Source organism: Myotis davidii, unplaced genomic scaffold, assembly GCF_000327345.1.
Source record: "Myotis davidii unplaced genomic scaffold, ASM32734v1 scaffold125, whole genome shotgun sequence".
NCBI lineage: Eukaryota > Metazoa > Chordata > Mammalia > Chiroptera > Vespertilionidae > Myotis > Myotis davidii.
The window spans coordinates 891,149-901,662 of NW_006299390.1; the positions used below are offsets into that span (position 1 = coordinate 891,149).

General features: G+C 37.1%; 1 protein-coding gene across 2 annotated transcripts in view; it reads right to left on the reverse strand.

Moving 5' to 3' along the window:
• The window catches only part of BCAP29 (B-cell receptor-associated protein 29), a 37,562-nt gene extending 27,074 nt beyond the window's left edge, over positions 1-10,488 (reverse strand). Inside the window, exons 1-3 of one of the 2 annotated variants that reach the window (XR_001515759.1) lie at positions 10,269-10,488; positions 5,981-6,081; positions 394-544 (exon numbers count right to left, since the gene is read on the reverse strand). Coding sequence is in view for 1 of the 2 variants with exons in the window: in XM_006774864.2 (XP_006774927.1) it covers positions 394-544; positions 5,981-6,081; positions 10,269-10,360 (344 nt within the window). In the remaining variant the exon portion in view is untranslated. The remainder of the gene's footprint in view (positions 1-393; positions 545-5,980; positions 6,082-10,268) is intronic. The other variant, XM_006774864.2, reaches the window with a different exon arrangement.
• Between the last annotated feature and the right edge of the window lie 26 nt (positions 10,489-10,514).

The following is a 10,514-nucleotide window of genomic DNA, read 5'->3' on the forward strand; positions in this document are numbered from 1 at the left end:
AAGAGAAAAAGGAAAAGCAGGTGTGAAGACCCTGAAGTAGGAAGGAACTGGGGACATTATTAGTAACTCAATAAATATTCGTTGCAAGAATGAATGAATGAACACTGGAGGTCAGTGTGGGAGGAATGTGGTGTACATGTCAGAGAACAGTTTGAGACAAGGCTCCAGAGAGAAGAGGGGCCAGATCATGTGGGGCTTACTAACCTTTCAAACCTACAAGCTATAACTATTGCTTGTTATTTACTTGGGTATATAGTCTGAATTCTTTTATGAAGATGTTAGTATACTAAATATTATAGAAAAAAACCTATTGTGTTGGTTAAAAAATGAGAAACATAAATTATGTTTTTAAATTTTTTCTGGTTTTTTGTTGTTGTTTTTTTTTTTACTTACAGCCAAAAAAATAAGCAAAATCCAGAAATGTAAAGATTTCTTTGAGACCTAAAAAGTTTCATCTGTGTATGTTCATGGGCACCAGGTCTGCTAGGTGAGCTCTTTTCAATGACAGTAGTAGAGGAATATTTCCTTACTTCTCTCACAGCATCTATTAGAGAAGAAGAGAAAACATTACTTTTAACAATATAAAATTAACCTTTGCCGGTGTGACTCAGTTGGTTGAGTATCATCCCATGCACTGACAGATCACTAGTGCGATTCCCAGTCAGGACACATGCCTGGGTTGCAGGCTCCATCCCCAGTAGGAGGCATGTAGGAGGCTGCCATCAATCTATGTTTCTCTCCCTCTCCCATCCTCTCTCTCTCTCTCTCTCTCTCTCTCTCTCTCTCTCTCTCTCAAAAAACAAACAAAAAAAATCAATGAAACATATTTAAAAAAATAAAGGAATATAAAATTATAAAAAAATAGGAAGCAGTTTTAGAATAACTAACCTAACTTCTAAATGATGGACTTCAGGTAGGGCTGTTTTTTCTTTTTCTCTACATACTTGGGAGGGTACCATGCTCAAAACAGATGATCTGTATGTGGATACTAGTGGTAATTCTTGAATGTAACAGCATTTTTATTTTTTACTATTCATCTAGGACTCATCATCATTGTACCATCTCTCATCTCTAGCTACACTGAAAACTATTATCCTTTATTCTTTCTATACCTAATGGTTCACTAAATTTTAATCTATTGACAATAACATATAGGTCATATCCCACTACAATCAATTCTGCGACTATCCTACTTCTCTTACTGTACTAGCATTTTATGATGTCATTTTGTTAATGGTTTCCTTTGCTGTGCAGAAGCTTTTTAGTTTCATGTAGTCCCACTTGTTGATTTTCGCTTTTGTTGCCTTTGCTCTTGGCGTCAAATCCAAAAAACCACTGCCAAGACACTTACTACCTATGCTTTCTTCTAGGACTTTTATGGTCTCAGGTCTTAAGTTCAAGTCTTTAATACATTTTGAGTTAATTTTTAAAATTTTATTTTTCAATTACAGGTTACATTTAATATGATTTTGTATTAGTTTCAGGTGTACATTAAAATAATTTTCATATGGTGTAAGAGAATGTTCCAGTTTTCCCAACATCATTTATTAAGAGACTGGCCTCTCCCCATTGCATATTCTTGGCTCTTTTGTTGTAAATTAATTGAACATATATGTGTGGGTTTATTTTGGGGCTCTCTGTTCTGTTCCATTGATCTATGTGTCTGTTTTTATGCTAATACCATAATGTCTTGATTATTACTATAGCTTGGTAATATAGTTCGAAATCAGGGAGCATAATACTTTTTTATTTTTTATTTATTTGAGAGAGAAAGAGAGAGAGAAAGAAACATTGACTTGTTATTCCACTTATTTATGCATTCTTGTATATGTCCTGACCAGGGATGGAACTTGCAACCTTGGCATACCGGGATGATGGTTTAACCAACTGAACTATCCAGCCTGGGCCATGATGGCTCCAGCTTTGTTCTTTCTCAAGACTGGTTTGGCTATTTGGGTTCTTTTGTGGTTCCATACAAATTTTAGCATTGTTTGTCCTATTTCTGTAAAAAATGCCATTGGGATTTTGATATTGTATTGAATCTGAAAATTACCTTGGGTAGTATGAACATTTAATAATATTAATTTTACAACCTATGAGCATGGAATCTTTTCATTTATTTATTCAATTTTTTTCATCAATGTTTTATAGTTTCCAGTGTACAGGTCTTCCACCTTTTTGGTTAAATTTATTCCATGGTATTTTCTCTTTGATGCAATTATAAATGAGTTGTTTTTTTCTTTGTCCTCACCCAAAGATATTTTTTCCCCCATTGATTTCAGAGAGAATGGAAGGGAGGAAGGCAGAGGGGGAAGGGAAGAAGGAAATAAGAGAAAGAGACAGAGAGAAACATCAATTGGCTGCCTTATGCAACCAGGTACATTCCCTGACCAGGAATCAAACCCGAGACCTTCTAGTGCATGGGATGAGGCTCTAACCCACTGAGTCACACCAGCTTGGCATAAATGAGGTTTCCTTAATTTCTCTGATAGTTTGTTATTAGTGCATACAAATGTAAATTTCTGCATAATGATGTTGTTTCTGGCAATTTTACTGAATTCATTTTTAGTTCCAACAGTTTTTGTGTGTGAAGTCATCAGGGTGTTTTCTTTTTATGTTTAACATTTCTTTTTTAATATGTTTTTATTGATTTTTAGAGAGAGAGGGACAGGGAGAGATATAAATATCAACGAGAGAGAAACATCAATGTGCTGCTTCCTACATGTCTTTATTGGGGATAGAGCCTGAAACCCTGGCATGTGCTCTGACCGGGAATCAAACCATGACATCCTTGTTCATGGGTCAACCACGGAGCTGTATCAGCCAGGAAGGGGTAGCTTTGTTATAACTTCCTGTAATTCTATGAAAACTGGTCTTAAATTTTATAGATCTATTAGGATTCATTTGGTAAATTATATTTTTTCTGCAAAATTACACATTTTATTTACGTTTTCCATTTGTTTGCCTATAACTATATAAATAGTTAATAAATAACTAATAAATAAGTAACTATATAAAATAGTTTTAAATTATCTTTAAAAAATTTCCTTGGTTTTAATAGTTATTTCCCTTTGTCATTTTTCAGATTGTCTCAATAATATAGTAAGAGCATTCTAACCACTACAATATAACTAAAAACACAAAATAGTATTTATGAATTATTCTGAGCTGGCCAGAGGAACCAAGGTACTTCAAGGGCCATTATGCTTGTGATTCAGCTTCCTCCAAAATTAAATGAAGTATAATCCTGGATTCATTACACAGAAATGCTGAAAATTAACAAATAAAGTCAAAGAAATTTATAAATGTGAATGGTCACACAAACCCACCCACAGAATAAATCACCTGTATAATAACTAGGAGACTATGTCTGAAAAGTAGAATGGGGGCCACAATAAGGTGAGGTTGTGGTATATAGTCAATTTTCTATAAACCATGTGGAGACAGTCTTTTTTGGGTCATTTGTGGAAACTTTCAAATTCCTGGGATGAATTTCTACTGACACTAAACATATTCCTGGTTTTTTTGCTTCCCTTCTGCCTATTCTCAACTGTGAAAACACACATAGACGCACATACTCTTTTGACTTGGTATTGGCTCTAGGAATATAAATAAATACCTTGTAATGATTACCTTACTGAAGACAAGCAACAAGAAAAATGAAATAAATTCCAAAGTAAAATATAAATTAAGCTTGAGTAACCAGTTTTGCATTATTTACCCCACTGTCATTCTAGTGATAAGAACACTGGATGATGTACTTTACTTACGTTACTGCCTTTAAACCTTCCAACCCTTCAGGGAAGTAAATGTTATTACCCTATTCTCAGACGTAAACACTGAGGCTTAAAAGGCAAGTCCCTATCTGCCCGCCTTTGCCGTCCATGGTTTCCCTATTCTCTGCCCACCGATGTGGGCTACAGCCAACAGTCATGATTTGGGATTCAGAATGGCTGCCAAGTGATAACACTTGGCAGTTGTGCGGTGGCCATTTCCTGCTTTGGGAATAGTCCGCGGAGCTGAGGAAAAATGCAGCAGAACAGGGAGAAGCGCAGGGACACAAGGTCACTTCCGTTCCTACTAGTTCCTACCTAGAATCTGGCTTCCTCCCTTCCCTGGCTTGTTCTGAAACAACCCCGTATTTTATTATCAATTCCCCCTTCTTGCTCAAGTGAGTTCAAACTGGTTTCTGATAAAAGTAACCAAAAGAACCACGACTAAAGCTCCCCTTCCTTATATGGGTATGTGGCAGTTTTCAGTAGAAATTCTTGCGATAATTTTAGAGTTAGATCTCAAAACACTTTAGAGCTAGTAAAAGCTGCAGAGACCATCTTCTTCTCTCCCTTTACTTTGCAAATAGATAAACCAAATCCAGAGGAAATGCCATTCCAAAGGACATTTAGTTAGCTGGTGGCAAAGTGGGACCTGTTTTCCTTATTGCTTACTCACTTGGTGTCACTCTGGAGATTAAATTGATAACATTAACAATAATGTACCATGAGACAAATACTGACATTTTTGAATGAGGCAGAAATCCATTCACACCCTGATACAATTACCTAGTCATACCCTCTCAGTTGGTCCCAGGCTTATTAAAAGGATTCCATTTCAGAGGTTGGTGTTATGGCATGTAGGAAACATTTCCTGACAAAATAGTGGCATACATGGTGGTTATGGTTCAGGTTGGCCCTGGTAAAACTTAACCTAAAACACAACACTCTTTGGGAATTCTGAGGGAAAGCATACTCTGCAGTGCATATGAAAAGCTGAAGTGCCAGCCCTGGCCGGGTAGCTCAGTTGGTTAGAGCATCATCCCCATAAGCCAAGATTGTGGGTTTGATCCCTGGTCAGGGCACATGTGTAATCAATACTTTTTTTTTTTTTTAAAAAAACTGAAGTGCCAAGAAGTAGCTGGGTGGTGAGACAAGTTACTTAATCCTCTAAGCTCAGCTACTTCTTCTACAAAATGTAATTATTTAGACTCATGGAATTTCTGGTTTGACAAGAATCTTAAGGGTTTACATCTAATATCTAAGATACCTGTTATCATGAAAATTTCAAACATGCTGAAAAGCTGGTGTAATAAACACCCATATTTCCACCACCTAGATTCAATAATTGCTTTTTCCCACATTTGCTTTATGTCTTAATGTTTTAACCATTTGAAATTAAGTTGAAAATTTCATGACACTTGTAATATTTTAGCATATAGCTTCTATAAATAAGGACATATTCCTATAACAGGTGTTGGTAAACTTCTGTAAAGGGGCAGATAGTGAATGCTTTTGGCCATGTGCTGTGTCTGCTGCAACTCTCCACTCTGTAGTTGTCCAGGGAAACATGCATAGACAATATATAAAAAATGGGCAAGGTTATATTCCACTAAAACTTTAATTTTCAAAATTGGCATTTGTTCTGCAGACTGTAGGTTACTGACTTATGCTATATAACAACACTGGTATCACAATAAGGTTAACAAAAATTCCCCAATATTCTCTAACAACCAGTCCATATTCAAATTTTTGCAGTAGTCCCCAAATATCTATGTTGTAGCTGTTTTTTAACCAGGATCCAATCAAGATTCACAATCTGCATCTAAGACTTCTTTTGAGGGCCTGAAGATTCTATTCCTCTATGCATCCCTGACAGCTAAGCCCCTGGTGCCTAGGACACCACAGTTAGACAGGGTGGTACAGCTGGCACCTCTGAAAAGTGGGCTATACATTGGTATGCTTAAATCTTCAAACAACTTAAAAGAGGCCAAGGACCACTGTACTCCGTTGAAATTTATGCTTCTGCATGGATAATAGTAATATCTATTAACTGTCTATATACAAATATCAATATCTGCTCTCTATATTGTCAATATACTATACAAAGTCAACTGTGTATCAATAGCAACACCGACTTCATTAAAAAACAATGAATTCATTAATAAAAATTAGAGTAAGCTTATTCAAAGGAAGAATCTAGTACTTACCCAGAAACAGAACAATCAGCAGGACTATAATAGAAAGAAAAGCCTTGTTCCAAAAACTTGCAATTTTACCCCAGACATTAAATGAAAAAATCTTCTGCCATCTGTAAAGCAATACAATTACATTAGGTATAAAAATATCAAAAGAATGTTTTGAAATATTTTCTGAATACTGTATTGACATTTTGGTAATCATTTAGTAAGTAAAAAGAATAACAGAAATTTATTTTTATGTCATATCAGAGCATTATTAATTCATAAGAACATCTCATAAAATAAAGAACTTTTTTCAAATTTAATAACCTGACATTTGATTATCTTCTGTCTGGTAGCTTAAATATTGTACAGTGAAAATAACTTAAAGGCAAGACACATGATTAAAATCTCAAAAAGAAATTATTATAGTAAAATGTTATATTGCTGATAGAAGCTACCACTTTGTATCTTTTCCCTAATCAGGGTAATAACTTGGAAATAACAAATATTGGTCCAACAATTAGCAACATTTGAGGAGTGAGGGGTCCAACTCTCTAAACTATTTATTTTTTTAAACTATTTTTACAGAGTACAATTTAACACTATGCCAAGTAAAAGACTTTCCCTACTTTTACCAGGAATTTCAATAATCATTGAGGTATTACATACACATAGCAAAGTGCAAAAATTTTAAATATATGGCTTGATGAATCTATACACACATATATATGAATACACCCATGTAGTTACCACAATCAAGATTTAAACATAGAGGAAATAAAATGGGGTGATAAATAGTCTAGAATGGACGAATTAAAAGGTATAAACAAAGACATAGAGGTAAGAATGTATGGATTATAAATGACAAAGAGTGACAAAGTAACATTACACAATTGAAAAGGTAACAAACTTTGCACAAGGGCATTTGAAACGAATAACACATTTAATGATTCCAGCTGGCCCTGACTGGCCCTGATTGCTGGCCAGGCTGAGGGACCCCACTTGTGCCCGAATTCGTGCACCAGGCCTCTAGTATATATATAAATACATACATACAATATGTGTGTGTGTGTGTATAAAATAAACACCTAAGTAAAGATAAAACACAACTTTTAAAAAGTTTTACTTAAAGGTTATGACAAATTGTTAATTAATGAGTTTTGAAAACAACTCTAAGTAATAACTTGAAGTTGGTGGGGAGAAGAAGACTGATATAAGTTAAAGTGGTTTGCCGAAACCGGTTTGGCTCAGTGGATAGAGCGTCGGCCTGCGGACTGAAAGGTCCCAGGTTCAATTCCGGTCAAGGGCATGTACCTTGGTTGCGGGCACATCCCCAGTGGGGGATATGCAGGAGGCAGCTGATCGATGTTTCTCTCTCATCGATGTTTCTAACTCTCTATCTCTCTCCCTTCCTCTCTGTAAAAAATCAATAAAATTAAAAAAAAAATAAGTTAAAGTGTTTTTTGGGGTTTTTTTTGTCTTTGTGCTTTCAATTCCAAGGACTATTTAAATTTTACATGATAAAAACTTTATTTTTAGAAAATATAAAGTGGCAACACCTTGATCAAGGTCCAAATGTAAATTCACATTTCAAGGGCCAGTGTTAAAAGGAAACACACAAAACACCCCTACAGGGAACAACTAGCAGTTTATATTAACATCGAATTCAAGGAACAGTTAATAATAACTACCATATATTGAGTCCTTGCTATACTATGGTTCTAAGCATTTTTACATGTCTTAGCTAATTTTATCACCACAACCACTATATAAGGTGGATACCAGTATTACCTCCATTTTACAAATGGTGAAACTGACTAGGGATGGTAAATCACTTGCCCAAGATCATGGAATAACTTGCAGAGTTGGGATATAAACCCAAGCAGTCTGACCTTTGAGCATATGTCTAACTAGTTGGGTATGTGAGAAAAGAGTACAGAGCCAAATGAAATAAAGACTGAAGCCTTTGAAGATTATGGTGAGCCCTGGCCAGTGTGGCTCAGTTGGTTGGGCATCGTCTCATGCACCAAGCGGTTTGCCGGTTTGATTCCTGGTAAAGGCACATACAGGAGGCAGCCAATGATATGTCATTCTCACATTGCTGTTTCTCTCTCTATCTCTCTCTCTCCCTGCCACCCCCAAACCTCAATAATAATCTTTAAAAAGAGATTATGGTGTTACACATATAAAAGATAAAAAGATGGAGATACACACAATAAGGACATATTATAAACGACATGTGCACTAATATACCATATTTTCTCATGTATAAGAGGGTATATTTATGTAATGTGTGTATATATATATATACACACATCTATCAAATCGCTACTTGATCAGGATGGGAAAAAAATTATACTTGGAAGAAAAAGATCCATAATTTATGGCCATTTTGATGGAGAAAAGATAAACTGACAAAAATTCTTTTTTGCAAGTCCTTGTTAGTATTAGCAAAAAAGCTCAACAGGGTGTTATTGAGGATTAGAAACCAAATCAAGCCCGGCCTGCATGGCTCAGTGGTTGAGCATCGACCTATGACCCAGAAGGTCACAGTTCCATTCCCATCAGGGCACATGCCTGGGTTGCAGGCTCGATCCTCTAGGCAGGGCATGCAGGAGGCAGCCGATCAATGATTCTCTTTCATCATTGATGTTTCTCTCTCTCTCTCTCTCCTTTCCTCTCTGAAATCAATAAAACTTTATTAAAAACAGAAAGAAACCTAATCAGGATGATGACAGGTACGTAGGATGGAGCAGAAAGAGCACTAGACTGAAAGCTAGATTTTTGTCTGGAATCTTCCATGGATCAGCTAGACCACCTTCCTCACAGATAACTGGGTTGGATACAATTATCCCTAAGGCCTTTTCCTACAGTATGATTCAATCTCTTTTCTTTAGTAAGAAAGAAAAAAGTGATGGTATCACTGGCTAAAACTGGAGTAGAAAGCCAGGTAGGTAAGAAACAAGAGTTGTGAAAGGCTACCTGAACCCTGAGCCAAGGTAAAAACTTGCTTACGTCTCTCCCGGTCATGGGATCTTACTAAAAACTCCAGCGGGTCATCTCTAGGATTTCATTTATGCAAGATTTTCTTTTATGCCACGAGTACGAACAAAGGTGTTGTAACATTTTTATTACAAGTGTATTTCACCATTCATGCTAGCAAGTTTCTGGACCTAAAACTGAACTCCCAACAGATGGATTATCACAGGGTAAAGGGAGGCAATGCTTCATTTACAATAGTCAGTGCGTAAAAGCCTCCGAAGGTCCTTTCCTAAGGAACTAATGCTAACGAATGGCTCAGATACTTTTCATAACCAGCACTTTTAAAAAATATATATATATTTTATTGATTTTTTACAGAGAGGAAGGGAGAGGGATAGAGAGTTAGAAACATCAATGAGAGAGAAACATCGATCAGCTGCCTTCTGCACACTCCCTACTGGGGATGTGCCCGCAACCAAGGCACATGCCCTTGACCGGAATTGAACCTGGGACCTTTCAGTCCGAAGGCCGATATGCTCTATCCACTGTGCCAAACCGGTTAGGGCATAACCAGCACTTTCCACATACATTCATCAATTCTGTGTGTGGGGAAAAGTAGTGAAATTACAATTAAACATTACGGAAAACTATTTATGGGTTACTAAGCATCATGCATCGGCTGTCGTTTCTGCATTGTCATTTGGCTGCCCCAGTGAGACACTTTGCACCCATGTGAGACAGCTTTTACGCATCTGCCTTCCTTCAGTCCACTCTTCCAATTCGGGGCAATAAAACAAAGTGGAACTTGCTGACAGGACAGGTGGTAAAAGTACGACCTTTATTATATCTGAAATCAACAGAAACCAAAGGACTTGCCCCTCTCCTTTTAGAAGGGAGGTGGGACAGTTAATTCATTCGTAGGTTTAACAAAGAGTTTCATCGAGTGATGTTTTAATATTGCCATTCTATATTTATAATTTGTTCCTTTACTCTCAACCTGTGGGTCGCGACCCCTTCACAGTGCTCGCCTAAGGCCATCAGAAAACACATAATTACATGTTGTTTTTGTGATTAATCACTCTGCTTTAATTGTGTTCAATTTGTAACAATGAAATTGGGGGGCACCACAACATGAGGAACTGTATTAAAGGGTCGCGGCATTAGGAAGGTTGAGAACCACTGCTTTCGAGTTTATTTTGAAGTATACCTTTTATACAATCAGCACTCAAAACTTTTAAATCTTAAGAAAAAAAAAATGTTCCCGTATCACACTAAACAGCCTACGGGGGCTACACACGTATTTATTATTGTTACAAGGGAGAGGTTCCCCTACCTCTGGGGAGGAATGAAAGGTAGACAGAAGAGCAAAATGATTCCTATTTCAGCATAAAGAAAGGTTGCCACTGCCGTCCACTGGAGGGTCATTCTTCCTCTTCACACCTAAATAGAGGATCACTCATTTTACTGGCTGCCTTTCCACGAGAACAGGGTGCCCGGCCCCCAGGGCGCACGGTTCCGCCCAGGGAATGGAGGGTGCCGACCCTCCCCTACCCGGAGGCGGCCGGCGTTAGCCCGGGCG